At 47.8% G+C, this 20,537-nt stretch overlaps 1 protein-coding gene across 2 annotated transcripts in view; it reads left to right on the top strand.

Annotated features, from left to right (window-relative positions):
* The window catches only part of STARD9 (StAR related lipid transfer domain containing 9), a 327,608-nt gene that overhangs the window by 245,716 nt on the left and 61,355 nt on the right, over positions 1–20,537 (top strand). For both annotated transcript variants that reach the window (XM_069208915.1, XM_069208916.1), the window contains exon 22: positions 19,677–19,864. In XM_069208915.1, coding sequence (XP_069065016.1) covers positions 19,677–19,864 — 188 coding nt within the window. The remainder of the gene's footprint in view (positions 1–19,676; positions 19,865–20,537) is intronic.

Genomic DNA, 20,537 nt, shown 5'->3' with positions numbered 1-20,537 from the left:
AACACTAGACCTCTCATTTGGACCTCGGGTAGGGCGAGATCACACGAGTCCAGAATGGGATGGCACGGTGAGATCTACAGACATAATTTGAAATGTCCGGTGGCTTGCCGAACTGGGACCCACTTCCACATTAACAGACTGCGCTTGCAACCTTGGCATCATCCTGCACACCAAACTCACCATGAAATGATAGGTCAACACAGTCTCCTCAGACTGCTTCCACTCTCCACATCCTTCAAAGAATCTTCAAATAGCTCCCCATCGACCCGAAGAAAACCATCACGCAAGCCCTAGTCACCAGCCGGCTTGATTACAGCAAAAGCACTGTATGCAGGTTCCCCTACCCAACTCGTGAGGAGACTCCAGACGATACAGAATTCCACAGACAGACTCATCCTCAACCTGCCTAAATGGACCCACATCACCTCCCATCTCAGGAACCTCCACTGGCACCCCGTCCAGAAAAGATATCAGTTTAAGCTGCTGACACGCCTCCAAAGCCCTCCACAACCAAGGACCAGCATACATCAACCACTGCCTGAACTTCCACCAACCCTCCAGAAACCTTGGCTCCTCCTCCCTCTTCCTCACACACTGCGCTTCCCCTGAAGCCTCAGTGGAGGTTGTTCCTTTGCCTACTTCATTGCCAAGTCATGCCACAGCCTTTCCGTCCACCTGCGTACAGCACCCTCACCGGTGGAATTCAGGAAGAGACTCAAGACCTGGCTTTTCGACTGAGACCAGCAACCTCGCTCGTGGATACACTCACAGGTGATTAGCAACGCTGTACAAATATTGATTGACTGATTGAAAGTTCACGCCCCTAAAAGTGTGGGGGAATGGACAACCACGCTGCCAGCTAGTGTGGCGTAAATCCCAGTGTATCAGAAGTGTCCTGTGAACAATTTTGAAGTGAGTCTTTATGTGCAAAGACAGCCAGCATGAGGGGCACAGCCCTGTGGGCTTCAATACAGGTCTCGCTGCTGACGTCTGCACGTGCTGAAGTCTCGCGATAGAATAGTGTTTGAGAGTTGTGCGAAGTGTGATCACATGGATGGAAGAGACAGATAGTGTCAATGCATGTCGAGTCGAAAGGGCCTTACAATTTTTAACTGTCATGGAGTCTGATTCATAAGCCTCATAGAAAGTGCTCCTGAGTTTGGAGGAAGCGCTAACCCCGGGGGAGAAACCACCGGGGCACTTTCCTCCACCTATAACTAAAGGACAGGAAAATCCACTCATGTATTGTATAGATTTAACGCTTCCAGAAGCTATAAGGTACTAAGGGCCAGATGTAGGAAAGGATTTGCAACTCGCAAACGGCAAAAACTGCCGTTTGCGAGTTGCAAATCGCATTTTCCTATGCAGAAATGCATTCTGCGAGTCGGACCGACTCGCAAAATGCATTTCAGAATCGCAAATAGGAAGGGGTGTTCCCTTCCTATTTGCGATTCCTAGTGGTATGCAATACCATTTGCGACCGCATATGCGGTCGCAAATGGTGTTGCAGTTACCATCCACTTCAAGTGGATGGTAACCCACTCGCAAATTGGAAGGGGTCCCCATGGGACCCCTTCCAGTTTGTGACTGGACCCAAAAACATTTTTTCAGGGCAGGGAGTGGTCCAAGGGACCACTCCCTGCCCTGAAAAAATACCGAAACTAAAGGTTTCGTTTTTTTTTTTAAGTGCAGCTCGTTTTCCTTTAAGGAAAACGGGCTACACTTAAAAAAAAAAAAACTGCTTTATTTAAAGCAGTCACGAACACGGAGGTCTGCTGACTACAGCAGGCTTCCATGTTTGCGAGTGCCCATAGTCGGTATGGGGCCGCAATTTGCGACCCACCTCATGAATATTCATGAGGTGGGTCATTGCGACCCCATACCGACTCGCAGACGGTGTCTGAGACACCGTTCTGCATAACATTTTGCGAGTTGCAAATAGCGAGTCGCTATGACTCGCTATTTACAACTCGCAAAATGTTTCTTTGCTACATCTGGCCCTAAATTACCAAATTACACTGTCCCAGACGCTCATAGCCCGTATGTTGCTGGGCATTAGTGGCTGTTAATCGCCCTTTACCCCTAGAATGTCACATCATTGCTAAGGGTAGATGCTGATTCTGGCGGCTCGCGACACACAAGCCTCTCTTCCTTGCGGGGCGCTGGACCAGGCCGCAGTACAGATGCTGCTGCCATGGTTACCGAGCCTGCTGCATTACGCCGCGGAAGCAGCCAGACTGCGCATCAGTCTGGAGGGGAGGTCTCCACTGCTCGCCAGGGGACGCCGACGATGCCCGCACCGCCGGATCTGAAGACCTCGGTGCCCAACACAGGGTGACAAGGATGAGGCTAGCGCCCAGCTTCCACGACCCGACTCCGGCGTGTCTTCACCCCAGCCGGGCGGATCTTCGGGGGGCCTGCGAGGGGCCGCTCAAGGTTGGTGAGGACTTGCCCGTGCATCTTCTTATCCCCCGCAGAGCACATCTGCGAGTTGCATGTTTTAGAGATGCTGGGACTGAGGTTGGATATCGTGGGACTTATTTTTTTGTATAATGTTCTGAGGTTTTGCTGAAACACGGCAGTGACACGACCAGAGAACAGAAGTGCCCTCGAAATCAGTCACCATTGGTTCACATTGAATCCGCGTTATTTTCATCACTTTTTGTTTTTTTTACGGTGCTTCAAGCATACAGTTTACACGCTCCTGAATAATGCCGATAGGGTCAGCTTTCCGGTTTGTGCAACAGTATATCTATGCCACCCTGAGAGGGGTCGCGGTTGAGGGGGGGCTCTATAGAGCATGAAGGGATCGTGAAAGATATTTTCTTGCACAGCGCACTCCGAGAATCACCTCCACGTGTTTCCTTTTTTTGGGCAGAAATAGGTCGAGGTTCAGTAAAAGTGATTTGCCCAAGGTCACACAGTTTAGACAAAAACGATTCACACCCAGGCCGGCTGGAGCTGAACTTCTTGAATGGTGAATCCAGACTAGAAATGTCTACCTTTATTTCTTACACTCATCCCCCACCCCTCTCCGGCATGTATTGCACTTAGCAATTCTATCGCAGACTTTTTGTGTTTTTAAACACACGAGGCGCTTGTCAGCTTGCGGGCGGTCGGTAAGCAGGCGTGCACAGGTGCTGTCGCTGAGATAGCTCTGGGGGTTGAGTCCCCGTCGCATAGATCTGTGCTCCAAACTCCGGACGTGCCGACTCTCGAGTTACGTTATGCATTCCCTTACTTGCGGGTCGGCAGTCATTCCTTATATAGTCTATGGCTTCTAAATCGTCGCTAATTTATTAGAATGAATGTTGCTGTTTGATAATTCAGTGATATGTTTACGTTTAGAATATGAGGCCAGTCTCAGCAAGGTCTGCACGGGTCCGTGGAGAGCAGGTACCCCTTGACGGCCACCCTGAGGTACATTTTCTCATGAGCTCCGGTGATAAAAAGGCAGTGCGCGCTCCTGTTCGAGGATGGGGGGGCCTGAGATGTGTAGAGCGGGCAAAACCCAGGCACGACACGGAAACGAGTTAAAACGCAGTGCCATTGTTGGGGAGGCAAAACAATGCAGCGCCTTTACTGAGACAATCAAAACTGCACCGCCAACCCTGAAGCAGGTGGATCCCATCACCTTTATCGAGAAAATCAGAGCTGCACTGTCAAAACTGGGGCTGGAAAACTGCATGTTCTTTATCGAGATGTGCAAAGTCTGGTGTAAATGCGCTCTGCCGCCCAGGCTGCAGGTGAGAGCAGAATGGGAAGTTATTCATGTTTCACCCATCTTAACCTTTTTTTCCCTGGGTAGGTCTAGATGAAACTGGGCAAGGCGGTGCTTACCTGGCTGAATTCATCTATTACCAAGTTTCGTGCGCAGCGTGAAGTTGGCCTTCCAAACCATTAGCGTTGCCCCTTTCCGCAAACAATTCAGACGCAAGGGCCCCCTCGCCAAGCCAATTGTGGCCCATCCCCAGGGGGCACTGCTTAAACATAGGGAAGGGGCAAGCTACCCCCTCCCAGAGACTTAACAGACCCCAGGAATCTCCAACCCCTGGGGCCGAATTCCATTAAAAAGTGGAGCGGGCGAAGTGGTTCCCATCCCCAGCCTTAATAGGCCCGGGTGCCCCATCCTTTGTGGCACAATACCTTAGAAAAGGGGAAGCAGGCCATGCAACACCCCTCCCCAAGCTTTAGGAGCCTTGCCTCCCCCCCCCCCATCCCCTGGGGTCGAACACCATTAAACATGGGCTGGGGGGGCACCTGGTCCTCCCTGAGTCTTGTTAGTCCTTGGGACCCCCATCCCATGGGGCAGCATGACTTGGTGCCCCACCCCCAAGCCTTATTAGGCCGCGGGGACCCCATCCCGTGGGGCAGCAGGTCACTAAAAAGTGGAGATAGACTGGATGCCCCCACCCCCCCCTCCAAGCCTTATTAGGCCGCGGGGCCCCCATCCGCTGGGGCTGCATAACATTAAAAATGGGAGAGGGGCCTTGCAGTTCCCCGTCCCGAGTCCTATTAGGCCTCAGGGACCCCATCCCTGGGATGCAATATCTCTTCTGTTTCTGAAACAGAAGTCTGCTCCCACCCAGAGGGAGCCTTTTAAAATCTCCTGCTAGCTGAGAGCAGAAAGGCCTTCCCTGCCCACACTGCTGCAGGCAGGGAAGGCATGTTTGCTCCCACCTGGTGGAAGATTTTAAAATGCTCCCACCAGTCGGGAGCAAACATACGTTTCCCTGCCCACACTGATACAGGCAGGGAACCTACTGTGTCCGGGGGTGGGCTCCCTGGGACACCAGTCACCCCTGGGTCACAGTCTATGAGCCTGCCCAAGGGTTGGGGTCCTCGGGCCGTAACAGGCTCAGGAAAGGGGGCCACATGGCACACCTTCCTTTTTAGTTTACTTTGGCCTGGGGACAGGGGCCTCAGGTCCTTTTAATGCTCAAGGAGGAAGGGGCCCATGGCTCCTTCCACTACAATAAATTATTTGGTGCTGGGGGATCGGGTCACCAGGGCCTCATAAGTCTTGAGAGGGGGGCCACGCACCCACCCCTCATATTATAGATCGGTCCCGGTAGATAGCATCCCTGGGGCCTCACAGATATGTGGGGAGGGGGCATACATCTCCATCCTCAAAATAATATTTTTGCGTCACCCCCGCCCTTCCCCCCCGACAGGCCCTGGTTCATCCCAGTTTTTTTTTTTTTATTAACAGTAGTACTTTTTTTGGCAGCAGATTAATGGATTCTCAGGGCAAATTTAAAAAAAAAAAACAATTTTGGGACCCCACCACCTGGCCTAGGTGTTATGGCATCCATAGCCTTGTGGCCATATGTCTTTTTTCACCTTTTTTGGACTGAGTCCAAAGTCCTAAAATGGCTGCGGCAGCCAGTCAGATTTCTCCAAAAGATCTGTCGGGTCCGCGTATCCTCCGCAGTATGATATATACAATTTTTTGAGCATTTATTGCTCAAAAACTACTGAACGGATTTACACCAAATTACAAACAGCACTCTTTCTGGACCAAGTTCTATCTTTTTTCCAAATTTGTTGTAAATCTGTTCAGCTGTTTGGGCTGTGTCTAAAGTTCCTACGGAACAATGAGGGAGGAAACCATGTTTTATGAACCCCTCCTTTTTTTTTTTGGGCCCGCTTGACAGTGCCAACGTTATCAGCAACAAGAGTCATTGCGATGTTCAGGTAGTGTGTAAGAGGAGTCCTTTGTATACAGGTATGTAGTATGGTCATATTGGCAGTGAGCAATGTCAGGGGTCCATAGCAGAGCTCCCAGCAATCCAAGGTGAGGGTTATGAAGAACTGGAGCAAGAATGATTCCCTAGGGGTCTATGGAGGGGCTGTGAAGTAGGGGTCTGGAGGAGAGGGAGAGTATTAGACAGTCAGTTCCCTAATGTATCTTCTTGGAAACAAGTACAGAAGTAGAAGTGAAATATGGAACTTCACCTTCTATGCCCCTGTGGCCTTCAAGAGTTTTCATTAGGAATTTGTGATTGACAGTGTGAAAGGCTACAGACAAATTAAAAAAGGATTCACACAAGGCTCCTTCTGAATATTGCCCAGTCACTCGCTCCCACCTTGGCGCGTGCAGCCAACACGTGACACACTCTTGCCCCAGCATGCTATTCATAACCACTGCTACGATATGAAAAACATCACTGATCGTGAATATAAGCTACAAACAGTTCTGTCATTAAGTCAACATGCCCTTATTCTCTACTCCAGTGATTCTCAACTTGTGGTCCACGAACCCCTGGGGGTCCGCGTAGCCTCCTCAGGGAGTCCGCGACTGCTTAGGTAATTAAATAATGTGATCAGATTAATACAGTGTATAGAAATACAATGGCTAAATGTACAATTGAAAATGTTAAAATGTACTGTAAATGTCAAGGAATTTGAAATTTGGGGCAAAAAATTAAATTAGTATTCTCATATTGATTAGTGGAAGAAGCACAGGTGCATCAAACAGAATATAGTGTGGATGATGTGTGGCTTCAAATACATTTAGAAAAGTTCCAACTTTCCTTTGAAAATTAAATATATATATATTTCTATTTATATTTGTTTACAAATTAAATTAAATGTGTTATTTGTGGATGTGTTTGATGAATGCTTGTTTCTGTATTTTTTGTGTATTGTGTTGTGGTTCAAATCTTCAATAATGTTTATGCCGGGGCGACTGGCTTCCAGTAATGACTCATTACGGCGGGGTCCCCTGATTCTAATAATGATTCATTGGGGGTCCCCGGATTCCAGTAATGATAAAGTGGGGATCCACAAATGTCAAAAGGTTGAGAATCACTATTCTACTTCGCTTCCCTCTCCTTCCCTCTTCTGTGCACTTATCCACCCTGCCCACCCCACCCCTTCCCTCGTCCTTATCTTGACTCATCTGGATTCCAATTGCTGTCACACTTTGACGTACTCCTGACCAATGCCATTCGATTTCATTCATTTCTGTATTTGTTTTTTGGTGCAAAAACCTCAACAAAAATACCTTTTTTAAAAATCATTTGGGAATGGACACACCTTTCATTTCTCAAGGGCATGTGGTGATTCATCTCAAGAAAAGTGTAGTGCACATGAATGGTGTGATGTTTACTACCTGTGATATTTGGTGAACACAGTATGATAACTTCACTTCTACTCTGTGCTTAAGAAGTTCATGAGACCACCCATCAATGGAGTGGGTGTTTGTTTATCAGTACTGAAGGGCCCTCCCAAGGGCAAGTCTACTGTGGATTTTGGCCTTGGGACCTGCAGCTACAAATTTCATTTATGTAGTAAATAACAGGGCCGGCTTAAGGGCAGTGCGACCGGTGTGGTCGCACTGGGCACTCACCTGGAGGGGGACACTGACCAGATAATATAGAATGACCACTAGGTTGTGACAAATACAATCTTTTTTCTTCCCTGGTGATTTGTATTTATGAGTTAGAGTGGGGCCCTAAAAATCTTTCTTAACCAGACCAACTAAATGTTTCAGAGAGGCTTGAGTTACTGCACCGCAAAGAGCATGCTCAGCTCCCATTTCGTTTTTGTGTCCCCATGCGGATATTATTCTTTCCGACTGACAAAACTTTTGTTTATTTTTTAGCCAATTTTATTAAGTTACTTCATCGTATCAAGTGTATAGCCATCACAACAGCATTATTACAGCATACGTGTACAGAGTATATATGCATGAATCGTTAGATTTGCATTACAGAATCGTGGCCTCAACAGGAGTATCTTGGTTCAAATCTTGCATCAAAACATTAAGGAACCGTACATTAACTAGTCATGTAGTGGTATCAACCCTAAATTATATGAATTAAATTAATTGAATTGAATTAAATTGCTCCAATGCGGGGGGGGGGTCCGAGTAGTCCAAAACCACCCTCCTGCATGCATAACACTGTTACCCACCAGCTGGAGAGAATACATTTTGCAATAAAGCAATAAATAGCTCAGGAAACAACAGTGCGTATGTATTTTGGATGCTGGGCCTTTTATGTTCAGCAAGTGGGTAAGTGAAATGTCAAATTCAGACCCAAGCCCTCAGAGGTCTAAGTTAAGGCCTACGTGTACCCTCTTTCAGTTAGTTAGCCTCTCCTGGCTCCTGTAGGCTCTGCAGTAATATTTCCCAATTTCCTGCTATGGGGATTCAGCACAATCCATGTACTTCTTCACGCTGTAGTGCTACTGTCTCCGCTGTGCCCCACTTAATGTAGCCGCACACCAGTGTTTGATATCCGGTAATACCTGAGCCTTCCAATGCATGGCGATGAGCCTGTGGGCTACTAGTAGCTTAAAGTCAATAAAACGGTTCACAGCTATTGCAGTTGGTGACCACTTAAATAGGCCCAGTAGCGACCCTTCCAATGTTCAGACGCCTGTGCTGCCAGTCACCTCTGTCAGTGTCTCAGAAATGCACCCCACGATACAGAGGCGATTGGGCAGCGCCAAAACGTGTGTACCATATCTCCTTCGGTCTGTTGGCAGGGCGGACATTCAGTGGGCGAGCTGAACATCTGGAGAAGTTGTTTTAGGTGTGAGGTATGCTCTATGCAAAATATTGTGTTGTATGTACTGAAATGTAGCATTTAATGACAGCTTCCTAGGGTATAAAAGTGCTCTGTCCCTTTCTTATTGTGTAAGCTCACTACCGAGATTGGCCTCTTGGCTGGTACAGGTTGTGACCAATGGGTCTCTTATGGTATATGCCACGGGCTGAGCAAACCACGTGATGAGCCGGCGGCCCCCGTCCGTTACATGCAAGGCATGTGAAAGTGGGTGTTGATCTTGTTCTGCGTCTGTGATGTGCCATAACCTGCCTAGCTCTGCCACTAACCGGCCATAAGCCAGAAAGTGACCGACTGGCAGCCCGTTCTCACCCTGTAGCCTGTTGTAGGGTATGAGCACTCCGTCCTGTAACAGGGTCCCTAGTGTATTTACTCCTGTGGCCTCCCACGCCACCAAACACTCCCACCCTATCATGTCAGTATATGGAGTAATGGAACGGATGGGTATTTGAGGGGGAGTATGGAGAAACTACTGGCATTAATCTAAGGCTGCAGTGCAAGCTGTCATAAGCTACTTTCATTAGTCTGTTGGAATCTTGTGGGGGTCGTGCATGAGGGAGAAAGGACTGACGAACTACACTCAGTGCCTGTGCAGGTGTGGGTAATTCCAGTTCCTCAGGAAGCCTTCCCGCTAGCCAGCGTGCAGGCCACTGTAGCTGTGTCACCAAGTAATAATGTTCAAAATTTGGGGCTCCCAGGCCCCTTTATCTACGGGTAACTGCAGTTTGCAGGATGCCCCGCTGTCTCCCTGTGTTCCAGATAAAAGTGCCCAGTTAGGAATGTCGTGTGTGAAATGTGGATCTAGAGATGAGAACTGGAAGATTATGGAAGTAGTACAATAGGCGAGGGAGTATTACCATTTTCGATAGAAACAGCTTACCCTGCACCGTGAGTGGCAATGTGCTCCAGAATGCCAATCTATGGTGCAGTGAAGCAAATGACTTGGTGAAGTTTGCGTCTATTAAATCCTGAGTCTCATGATATATATGTATTCCCAAGTATCAAAATGTAAATGGCTCTCAGCTTAGAAGCAGTTGACTGCCATAAACTGCTGTGTGGGACATTGTGGATGAAGGGGGTACAAGCAAGACTTTGCCCAATATACTCTCAAGCCTGAGGCATCTCGGAAGTCTTGTAAGATTTCTTGGACCTCATCTATACCTCAGGGGATATCACAGATATAGATCAAGACATCATCCGCATATAACGAAGTGGCATGTATCTCTCCATTCAGCGACATTCCCCAATTTTGACCGCTTTGTCGAAACTGCTGTGCAAGGGTTTCCATTGCCTGGGCAAAAAGTAGAGAGGATAGCGGGCAGCCTTGCTGAATACCCCTCGTCATGGGAAGTGATTGAGAAATGCACTGGTCAGTCTTTACTCTTGCTGTTGGTTCAGAGTATAGTAGACAGATAAATCTATGTGTCATCCCGTAATACCGATCTTGGTCAATACCGAGAACAAACAGCTCCAGCCTAGAGAGTCAAAAGCTCTCTCCACGTCCAGCACCGTGCACGCCGCATACAGCCACTGGACTGGAGTAAGCTCCATCACCCAGTGTAAGTGGCGAATATTAAGAATGGTGGATCGCCGAGGTATGAAACCGTTTTGGTCGGTATGAATCAACCGCAGCATATGTACGTACAAACAACCTGCTGTGACTTTGCTTATAATTTTGTAATCCGACCCCAGCATAGACAATGAGAGATACAAAGATAACTCCAAAGGGTCTCTACCTGGTTTGGGGAGGAGTACCAGCAGGTATTCCCTCATTGAAGGTGGGAGGCGGCCTTCTGTCAGAGCAGTCTGGTACAGCTCCAATAGCTTAGGGGCCAGCAGAGGCTCATACGCCATGTAAATACCATGGGGAATCCATCTAAACTCGGGGTCTTTTGCGTGGCAGTGCTGCGTATTGCTATTCGCAGCTCCTGCAAGTCAATGGGTGTGTTGAGTTCCTCTCGGTTCCCAGGGGAAAAGTGAGGGCTGTGTAATCACATCCAGGAAATTTTGGATGGCTAATGAGCGATGTATAGGCGGTGGGTCATAAAAAGACCTAGAAAGGGTGTTGAACGTGCGGTGTATCTCATCTTGAGTTGTGGCCACATGTGCTGCGGTCAGTCTGATTGCAATCGTGGGCAAAGTGGGTTGGGCGCTGAGTCATGCCAATAAACGTCCTGATTTGTCCCCCTCCGCATGCATCTTTGCTTGGTACGCCCTGAAGTCTAAGCAACACATTTTTTCTATGAACTGTGCATGCCGATCTAGTGTTTCTGTCAGTTCAGCCTGGCGCACACAGCCTGTGTGTGCCGCCAGATCTAAAGCCCCTAACGTTTTTTCAATGTGTACTAAGATTTCTTGTTTATCTGTTCTGGCTCCTTCTACTGCACGTATGCAATGTCCCCGAAGGACTACTTTTAGCGCCTCCCAATCTATTGACGTGAGAAAGCCATGCCCCAGTTTTCTGTTATGTAATGTGACAGCGTATCTCTGCTTGTTTCCCAAACGGCTTGGTCCTAAAGGAGTGTAGGCTGCAGTCTCCAAGTAGGGACTAGGGGGGTGTAGTCCACCCCATTCAAACCACACCTGTAAGGGATTGTGGTCAGAAAAGGTCTTGCCCAGATACTCTGCACCTAGAGGCAAAAGTCTTGTGGCTGGGTCGCAGAGTAGTTGATCCAACCTCACCTGCAAGTCATGTGGGACCGAGTAATAGGAATATTCACGGGCAGTCGAATGGAGTGATCGCCAGCAGTCGATTAAAGACCAATGTGCGACCTATTGAGACAGATGTGCTGTGGCAGTCACCATCTGGGAAGTCGACAGGGGAGTATGAGAGCGGTCTAAGTGAGTGTCCAATACACAGCTGAAATCTCCTCCAGTTAACCAGTGTAAAGTACCCCTGAGAGGTGGGACAAAAAGGCTGGTTGGGGGTATATATACTCCCCAAGAGGATAGGTATGCCATCTAAATGCCGCTCGACTAAAAATGCATAACAACCCTCAGGGTCAATCTCTGTTGCCATGCAGTGGAAGGGGACTCCTGGCCTGACTCATATAAGAACTCCCTTGCCAAAGCCAGAGTAAGTAGTGCAGTAATATTGACCTCTCCAGCGTTTCTGTAGCCTAATGTCCTCCCATCTGCACTATGTGTCTCTTGCAGTAGCGCTATCTGTGTGCTTCTCCATTTGATTTCTTGGTGCACCGAATGCCGCTTGTGCGCCGTGCCCATGCCACGGGCCTTCCACGTCAGTACACTAACTCTTACCATTATTCTGGAACTGGTGCAGGGCTGATAATGTGGGATACTCCTGTTGTTTCAGTGTTGATCAGGAGCACAGTAGTACGGGGATCAGAATCAGCATTCCTGCTCTGGGCTGTCCCTTCCGCAACATGTATTTTCAAATAAAAAGGGGGGAGGGGTTATTCCGAAACTCCGCTGGCCCTTCACAACCAACTGTCTGCCGTCTGTGGTGTTACGTCAAGGCAGTATCGTTGGTGACTTGCTGCTAGTGGAGTGATGGGATTCCATATCCAAGGCCCCGGCTTCCTGATCCTCTGGCAGCGGGGACCTCCATGTCGCCCACAGCACAGTTGCAGGTGACAGAGCCTCTATGTGTTCTTCTCGTGCTTGCTCCGGGGTCGGTGCTTCTTGGGTCGAGGTGCTGCGGACATGTCTAGCTGTGTGCCTGGGGCAGTGCTTGTGCTGTACCGGGCGTGATCACTGCGTCAGTAGTGATGGAACGGAAGATTCATAACGGCGTTGATCCACCCAGTCCCATGCATCTACTGGTTCTGTAAAAAAGTAACTCCTGCCACCCGCCACTACCTTAAGCTTAGCTGGGAAAAGCAGTGAGTAGGTCAGTCCGGCCTGTCGCAATTGGAGCTTCACTCCCAGGGAGGAAGCTCTGCGGCGTTCCACGGATAGCATATAACTCGGGAAAATAAAGATGTGAGCATTTTCATAGTAGAATGGGCTCCTGTGCGTGATGTCTGCAACAGGACCTCTTTATCTCTATAGTTCATGATTCGTGCCACCACAGGTCTGGGAGGTGCCTCCGTTGGCAACCGCCGTGCCGGGACACAGTAAGCTCATTCCACTAGGAAGTGGGGGGACAATTTGTCTGGGGCGACCACCTGCAATAACAAATTTTCTAAGAACATGGCAGTGTCCGCTCCTTCAGCTCCCTCTGGAAATCCTACTACGTGCAGGTTATTACGGCAAGACTGCCCTTCAGTGTCTTCTGCCCTGGCTTCCAGTTCCTGGGCCTTAGTGTTGAGAGAGCGAACTTGACCTGCCAAGTCAGTTACCAATGACTGCAGCTCTTTGATCATGCTTTTATTCTGTGCAACACGATCCGTGGGCTTACTTTGATCATCCTGCAGCAGTATTAGCTCAACTGCCACAGCATCTACTCTAGCACGTAGGTCTTGTCGTGTGTCTACTATTGCCTCTAGGATTTTATCCAACTTAGTGTTGGTGTGTGTTAGGGCTCTGGTGTCTGCTGAGGTCTCTTGGTCGTGTGAGCCATCATGACCACGTCGGAGCATCCTTGCAACTGATGCCCTACTCCATCTTTACGTCCCATAGTCAATTGTCAACAGTAGGTCTTCCGAATGATTTTCTCCAGTCCTCCTGTCTGCCAAAGGCCTTCAACCAAATGTCTTCGGGATACCGTGGAACCCCCTGTCCCATGACACATTCCGTCCGACTGTTATGGCGGGGTGGTACGAGCATTCCACGTAGAGCATCAAGTTGACAAGAGGACTCATTCTTAATGATGAGTTGCAGTCTCTCATGGAGTATGGGGGGTGTTTCTCAGCTTTCTGGGAAAATCTCCCTAAAGTGGTTGGTGGGCCTCTCTGCTGGACCCTCCTCGCCCCAGGGTCACAAGGGAGCACCTTCGTATGGGAGGCACGTGCAGTCCTGCAGTACGTCAAGGAAGGTGTTCAAGTGTCTATGGTTCCAAGGACCCACAGGATCCGTTTCATCCAAAGATTGATGGCAGTAAACTAAGTGTACTAACCACTGCCATGCTCTTCATAAACTGTTATGCTTGTGTCATCTTTGGCACCCTACAGCCTAGATCAATGACTTGGGCAATTAAAAGAACTGAGACGGCAGGGATTGATAAATTGTGCACGCTAGATTACCATATTCGCCAGTAAGCCCTTGATTGCGGGGGGTGGGGTATGATTGTCCATTATGGGCCGCTGTGGTACAATAGAGGTTGCCCCTCCTTCCTTAGCAGAACTTTCCATATATGTGGTGCAGGCGCGTTCTGGGCCTCCAGCTGTTATGCAGGACTTTCCCTCAGTTCTGTGGCGCCTCTGTTGACCTGCTTCAAGAGTTTCACAGCTGTGAAAGCCCCTCTGGCGTGGTGCTTTCAGAGAGCTCCTTGCATACTGCTTTGTCTTGCGCGCACCCCAGCAGCACTTACCACGCTGTCCAGCACACCACACCAGTAGGCCCAGAGGCCTCGGCCGCCGGCACCCCAGAGGCCTCGGCCGCCGGCACTCACTTTAGAGCCTGGGCGGCCATGGCAATCGATGTCTGTCCTCAGGGGGAAAGGAGGGACCGTGGGTCCATACGAGCGCAATGAGTCTGAACTTTTCTCCCCGTCTCCGGGGCTATCATGTCACTCCATGGGCACGGCAGCAGTCCCCGCAGTCAGTCGCAACTCAGTTCCCGACGGGGATGTGGGACCCGTGTGGCAGCGCTCCACCGCGGTGTAGGCCCCACAAGCCCAGAAAGTGTTCGGCACCAGAGATGGGCGCCCGATGGCCCGATCTTTTCTTCAGTCAGTGCCATGTATGTTGTAGCTGTTTGTGGACTTTAAACTGCAAACTGGAATGGCAGAGCAGCGCAGATGGCGGCAAGTAATGAGGAAACAAGAGGCAGTAAAGAGTAGCCCTGTCTTCCTCATAGCTCGGCAGTGCTGTACATTTTACACATTTATTAATGGATACATGAATTATTCCCTCTGCTGTCTGAAATACCAGCGATGTCTGAGCTTTACAAATGGGTTGTATTTTACTTGTTAAAATGTAGTTGGTATTACACAGGGGCATCTAGACCCGGCAAGGTTTGGGTGCTACTGTTGTTTGTTAAATAAATAAATCAAGGATTTTTAAAGCACAGCTAATCACCCGTGAGAGTTTTAGGAGCTGAATAGTATGCACAGGGAGATTAAGTGATTTGCCCAGAATCACAGGATGTTGTGCTGATGCTGAGACTCAAACCTGGTTCTCTCAGCTCCAAAGTCGTCAGCTCAGGCTGTTGGGCCACATTCTCTCCTCCAGTTAGTTTATTAGAACCTAGGTAATGTTACAAGGAAGTTGGCTACACTATGTTGTGGTAAGAATAAGTTTCTGTTGCAATGCTGCTGAGCCTCTGCAGACTGGATCATAATGCAAACAGGCCTAATTTATTTTATCTCGCATCTTGTCCTTGTGATGAGTAAGTGATTGAGGGATCAGTCTGCAAAAGTCAAAATATGACTTCTCAGTTTTTTATGTTGACTAGTGCTTTATCTGTATGTGCAACTGTGTGTGTGGAGGTGCGGGGGAAAATGCTGTCAGAATCTGTTGAACATCCATAGTCTCTATGTGAAATGCCTACTATTTGCTAATGGGGTAGAGGATGTGGCATTAGGGTGCCAAAGCCAACAGGGTTTAATTTTCGGCATCAACTCAACACCGTGTGATTCTGGGAAAATACCTTAATCTCCCCGAGCCTACAAAAATAATAAGCATTGACAAAGCCAATAGGTTTCGGCTATGAAAGAGGTATTGGCTTTGGCAACGTGTTTTAGATATGATGTACACCATTGTGGCTTCTGTCCAACATGGCTAAAAGTTAGTGGCGTAGAGTGAGGTGGGGTGGGGTTGATTGGGGTAGAGTAGAGTGGGATAGAATGGAGTGAGTGTGGATTGGGGTAGATTAGAGTTGGGTGGAGTGTGATAGATTTGAGTGAGGTAGTTGGGTAGTTTGGGGTAGATTGGATTGGGATAGACTGAATTGGGATGGATTGGGGTGGTGTGGGGTAGATTGAGGTGGAGTGGGATAGATTGTGGTGGAGTGGGGTATCTAGCTACTGGGTAAATTGAAGTGGGGGAGGTAGGAGTAGGGCAGATCGGGGTAGATTGAGGTAGAGTGGGGTATGTTGGGGTAGATTGGAATGGAGTAGGGTGGATCAGGGTAGATTGAGTGGATTGGGGTAGATTGGGTGGATTACAGTAGGGTATATGGGATTGGAGTGGGGGTAGATTAAGGTAAAGTAGACTGGGGTGAAATACATTGGGATAGTTTGGCGAGGGGGAGCGGGGTAGATTGAATTGGTAAATTGGGATGGAGTGGGTAGATTGGAGAGGAGTGAAGTAGTGTGGAGTGGGGTAGATTGGAGTGGGGTAGATCATGGCAAAGTGGAGTGGGCTGTATTGGGGTAGAGTGGAGTGGAATGGGATAGATTGGGGAAGAGTGAATTGGGATGTATTGGGGTACATTGGAGCAGAGTGGGGCAGATTAGGGAAGAGTGGAGTAATGTGGATTGGGCTAGATTGGAGTGGGGTAGATGAGAGTGGAGATAAGTAGATTAGAGTGGAGCAGGGTAGATTGGGGGGAGTGGGTTAGATTGGAGTGGCGTAGATTAGTTGGATTATAGTAGGGTAGATTGGAGTGAAGTGGTGTAGATTGGAGTGCCATAGATTGGAGTGGGGTAGTTTGGAGTGGGGTCAGTTTGAGTGGGGTAAATTGGTGTGAAATTGGTAGGAGTGGGGTAGATTGGAGAGGAGTGGGGTAGTGTTGAGTGGGGTAGATTGAAGCGGGGTAGATTGGAGTGGGATAGATTGTGGTAAAGAAGAGTGGTTTGTATTGGGGTAGATTGGGGAAGAGTGGAGTGGGATGTATTTGGGTTCATTGAAGTGGAGTTGGGTAGATTGAGGAAGAGTGGAGTGCTGTGGATTGAGTTAGATTGGCTTGGAGTGGGTTAGATTTGAGTGGGGTTGATAGGAGTGGGTTAGATTTGAGTGGGATTGATCGAAGTGGAGTTGGGTAGATTGGCCTGGGATGGGGTAAATAGGAGTGGGGTAGATTGGGGTACAGAGGGGTAGAGTGGAGTAGAGTAGTTTGGAGTAGATTGGAGTGGGGTGGAATGAGAAGGGAGGTAGGAGTAGGGTAGTTTGCGATAGAGCGGGGTGAAGTAGATTGAAGTTGGGTGGAGGGATGTGGATTAAGGTGGAATAGGTTAGATTGGACTGGAATGGGGTAGATGAGAGTGGTATGTTGTAGATTGGAGTCAAGTGGAGTGGGGTAGATTGAGTAGAGTTGAATGGGGTGAAGTATATTGGGGTAGAGTGGAGTGGAGCAGATTGGATGGATTGGAGTGGGGTAGATTGGAGTGGAGTTTGATAGATTGGACTGGAGTCAAGATTGGAGTGGTGTGAGATAGAGTGGGGAAGAGTGGAGTGTGGTAGATTGGGAGTGGAGTGAAGTGTGGCTGATTAGATTAGAGTGGGTAGATTGGGCGAATTAGAGTTGGGTAGATTGGAATGGAGTTGTGTAGATTGAAGTGGGATAGATTGGAGAGGGATGATTGGAGTGCTGTAGTTTAGAGTGGGGTAGATTGGAATGGAGTGGGGTGGATTAGGGTGCAGTAGAGTTGAGTGGGATAGATTGTATTGTATTGGGGGTGGAGTGGAGTAGAGATGGTTACATTGTAGTGGGGTAGATTGGGATGGGGCAAATTCTGAAGGGGTAGATTGGAGTATGGTAAATTGGGGTGGGGGTAAACTGGAGTGGGTTAGAGTGAAGTCTGCTAGATCGGAGTTCAGTGTGGTAGATTGGAGTGGAGTAGGTTGGAGTCAAGTGGAGTGGGATAGATTTTGTATAGTGGAGCGTGGTAGATTGGGTTGAGTGGAGTGGGGTAGATTGTGGTGTAGTAGGATTGGAGTAGATTGAAGTGGAGTTGGATAGATTAAAGGGTAGAAAAGTTGGATAGATTGCATTGGAGTTTGGAGTGGTGTGGGGTAAATTGAAATGGAGTAGAGTAAATTGTACTGGGGTGTATTGGAGTGGACTCAGGTAGACTGGAGTGAAGTAGATAAGGTTAGGTTGGAGAAGGATGAAGTGAGGTAGATTGGAGTGTGGTTGGGTAGATTGTAGTGGAGTGGTTGGTTTGAGGTACACTCAAGTGGGTTGGACTGGGGTAGTTTAGAGTGGAGTGGAGAAGACTGGGATACATTGGAGCAGAATGACGTAGATTGGAGTGGAGAGCGGGAGATTGGAGTGGCGTAGATTGGAGTAAGGTGGGGTGGAGTAGATTGAAGTGGAGTGGGGTAGACTGGGGTGGAGTAGGGTTGATTGGAGTAGAATGGAGTTGAGTGGAGTAGATTGAAGTGGGGTAGATTGAACTGGAGCAGATTGAACTGGAGCAGAGTAGATTGGATCATAGTAGAGTGGATTGGGATTGGAGTTAAGTGAGGTAGATTGGAGTGGGGTGGGGTAGATTGGAATGTAGTTTGGTACATTTGGTGGAGTGGGGTAAATTGTAGCGATGGGGAATGAGGTAGACTTGAATGGAGTGGAGTAAATGGAAGTGGGGTAAGTGGTGTGGAGTTGAGGGGCGTAGAGTCGAGGGGTGTAGAGTGGAGTGGTGTGTTGTAAAATGGAATGGCGTGGCATAGAGTGGCGTAGTGTGGAGTATGCATGGTGTAGTAGCACACTGCCATTACAGATTACACACTTTCATTCAAAATTACTATTACATTTGCACTGAAATACAGTTAAATGGCACACAGACGATAATGTGTGCAATTGCCACCACCTAGTGATGTTTTGATTGTATTCAAATATTTGTTTCCACTACACTTCAGAATTGCAAAAAAATATACAAAATGACAAAAAATATGCTTAATTTGTACTAATTCTGACATCAGCACATATGTTTTTTGTTTGAGTGCTAGAATAAAATATAATCCAGCCCACACCCTCTCCTCTCACAGGGGTACTTAGCAGGGTTTTCACATAAATTCTCTCACTTTGAAGTCAGAAAAAGAATAGTAAATGCCACGCTCACTCAAAAGACAGAGCTTGCAGATATTTGACTTCTGTCTTTGAATGCACAGCAAATGTAACAAGATAAAAACAAGATTTAAAGGCCTGTTTACAGATAGCAAGGTAATGGAAGAATACAATGAACACAGTTTGGGCCATAGGACAGACAAACTGAAGCTGGACAGCATAAAGCACATAAAACCAGCAAATAGAAGGCCAGAACATGTGAGTTATAGACCACAAAGCCAGAGGTCAGCAGTGTTTGGGATGCATTCTCAGGAAAGCTTTCAGAATACCCACAAGAAGTCGTAAGCAATTCAAAAAGTAGGCTTTGACCTAAAAATGAGTGTGTTCTTGTGTAATGTAACTGGTGCTCATGTAAAGCGCTCCAGTACCTTCCGGTCGAGTTTGCGCCATATAAAACAGCAAACAACAAAACAAACAAAAAAAGTACCTTTCCAAGAATTGAAATCCCGGACACCTTGAACACATATGCTGTTCCAGTCAGGTTCGTTGACATTTCTGTCGTTCCAGGCAGTTAAGTTCGCTGGCATGGCTAATCCGGTTGTTTGAAGTACCCTGTAGCTGTCTGGGACACATGTTGGGGCATTATAAGGAGGGCTCTTTAGAGCTACTGAGAGTAGAATCGCAGGCATTCATTCCACACCAGCCCGGATGTTTCCTGGCAGCATTTTCAGACTGTTATTACAGCACCTTTTTGGGTGTGGTGTGTGTGAACTTGAAATGCTCCACAACTAGCTGTGAAGATGCTGGCATGGTTTACTGATGTATGCAAGCAAAGAAAGAGGCATCATTTATCATCTCAAAACTGATTCCTAAACATGCCAGGGGGTCACTTAGTGCACTAGCCAAAGGGGGTGTCATTTTGATCTTGTAGGAGCCCATTTGTCCGTTGATGGTGTACTATAATGTCGCGTGTCGGGCAGGAAGGGGTTCTTTACCAGCTATGCATCCATCCATGTGCAGTCAAAAATTTATAATTGTGGTGTTTTTCACATGTTGGCATAAACATGTCAAAAATTGTCTCTGCAGAAGTCCAGATGAACTGCATGTTGCATACCAGCAGAAGCTGAGGAACCTAGACGCATTCTACCGTGAACAGGTGCGCCAGCAGCAGATCTACGTTGATGATCTAAAGCAGCAAATCTTGGCAGTGCAGATCAGAGGAGAACGGGAGTTGGAGCAAGACCAAACACTCATCAACCAGAAGATCAAAGAAAGTGAGTTCTCTAAGGCCCACAAATGCATATTTTGTAGCTTATTTATGTCATTATATGTCCTCCATTCTTATTGGGCCTGAGTCATACTGGCAGGCTCTGAAGTGCCCTATCTGGCAGCCTTTTCCCAGTTTATTTTTATCTTGCAGAAAAGACTTCCTTTTTACACAAATTTTACTATTTTAACCTTTATTTCAAGTGGTCCTGCTGCTTCTCTCATCATGCTGTCTTTTCCTCATACATCTCATATATATTGTTGTTATGCTCTGAATCTTTTTTGTTTTCTTTTTCTTTTTGCATGTCCTGACTTCCTGGGCGTTATTTAGGGTCTTTTGTTTGGTGGCACATTTTCTACTAGACAGTACACTTGATGCTTTTGGAAATCTACCAGTGATCTCGGAGCTGTTATTTGCTCTGTATCATTGGAGCACATCTTGTTGGTGGCTCTTTTGTAGATCTTGAACTTTTCACAGCAGTTTCTTTCTGGAGACAACTCCCTTTCCTTGTGTGAGGACAAAGTTACATTTGATTGGAGGGGATGATTTTTCCCAGTACTTACTTTCCCTTTTCCCTTGCTTATTTTTTTTTTACTTAGCTGCTCTTTCATCTTGGTGGTGTGAACAATTGTTGTGGGCTTTTAGTAGCTGCTTGTTTGTGGTGTTGTAAGCCCCGTTGT

Source organism: Pleurodeles waltl, chromosome 9, assembly GCF_031143425.1.
Source record: "Pleurodeles waltl isolate 20211129_DDA chromosome 9, aPleWal1.hap1.20221129, whole genome shotgun sequence".
In the NCBI taxonomy this organism is placed as follows: Eukaryota; Metazoa; Chordata; class Amphibia; order Caudata; family Salamandridae; genus Pleurodeles; species Pleurodeles waltl.
The sequence above is the reverse complement of the archived record's forward strand: the minus strand, read 5'-3'. Positions and strand labels throughout refer to the sequence as shown.